Source organism: Octopus bimaculoides, unplaced genomic scaffold, assembly GCF_001194135.2.
Source record: "Octopus bimaculoides isolate UCB-OBI-ISO-001 unplaced genomic scaffold, ASM119413v2 Scaffold_193594, whole genome shotgun sequence".
In the NCBI taxonomy this organism is placed as follows: domain Eukaryota; kingdom Metazoa; phylum Mollusca; class Cephalopoda; order Octopoda; family Octopodidae; genus Octopus; species Octopus bimaculoides.
In genome coordinates, this window is record NW_026366615.1 from 9,738 (window position 1) to 10,339 (window position 602).

At 35.4% G+C, this 602-nt stretch overlaps 1 protein-coding gene across 1 annotated transcript in view; it reads right to left on the minus strand.

Annotated features, from left to right (window-relative positions):
• Positions 1-596, minus strand: part of LOC128251448 (uncharacterized) — a 9,590-nt gene extending 8,994 nt beyond the window's left edge. Inside the window, exon 1 of the mRNA XM_052978290.1 lies at positions 468-596. Within this exon, the coding sequence (XP_052834250.1) occupies positions 468-559 (92 nt within the window). The 5' untranslated portion in view covers positions 560-596. The remainder of the gene's footprint in view (positions 1-467) is intronic.
• Positions 597-602: the final 6 nt, after the last annotated feature.

The following is a 602-nucleotide window of genomic DNA, read 5'->3' on the forward strand; positions in this document are numbered from 1 at the left end:
ATTGAACCAATGACAAAGAGACAATGCATGCCATAGAAACACTTCTCTTCACCTGCTTCAAACAAATCCAGGGTTGTTTTATCAGGAGAGAAGGTGATAGAGGGCTTCAGATGTTTGGCATGCAAAAAGCATTGTGTTTAAGGAATATCGTTAAAAGGGCAACACCATCAATGATGTGTTCTATGTAGAGGAAGTTACAAAAGTCTGTCAAGGCCAAAAGGTATGAAAAACTGACAAAAGGTGTCTTGTTTCATCAGGGCAATGTTCCAACATATAAGTCCTTTCTTTCAATGGTTGTTGGGCCTGACTGTGGCTATAAATTGACTAATCTCCGTTCCTATTCTCTTGATTTCACTCCATCTGACTATCATTAGTATCTAATACATATGGTGAAAGCAAAAAACAAATGAAACATTTTAAACAAAAAATAAAGAAATTTTGAATAAGCTTTAAATGTTTTCACTTACCCACAATACTCAACATTGAATACTCCTGTTAAGTTTAAAAAGTTTTGCTCCATCTGCAATAGTTGGATAAAAATATACAAAGATATATGCATACATGTGTGTGTGCACGTGAGTGTGTGGATGTGTTTGTGTGTG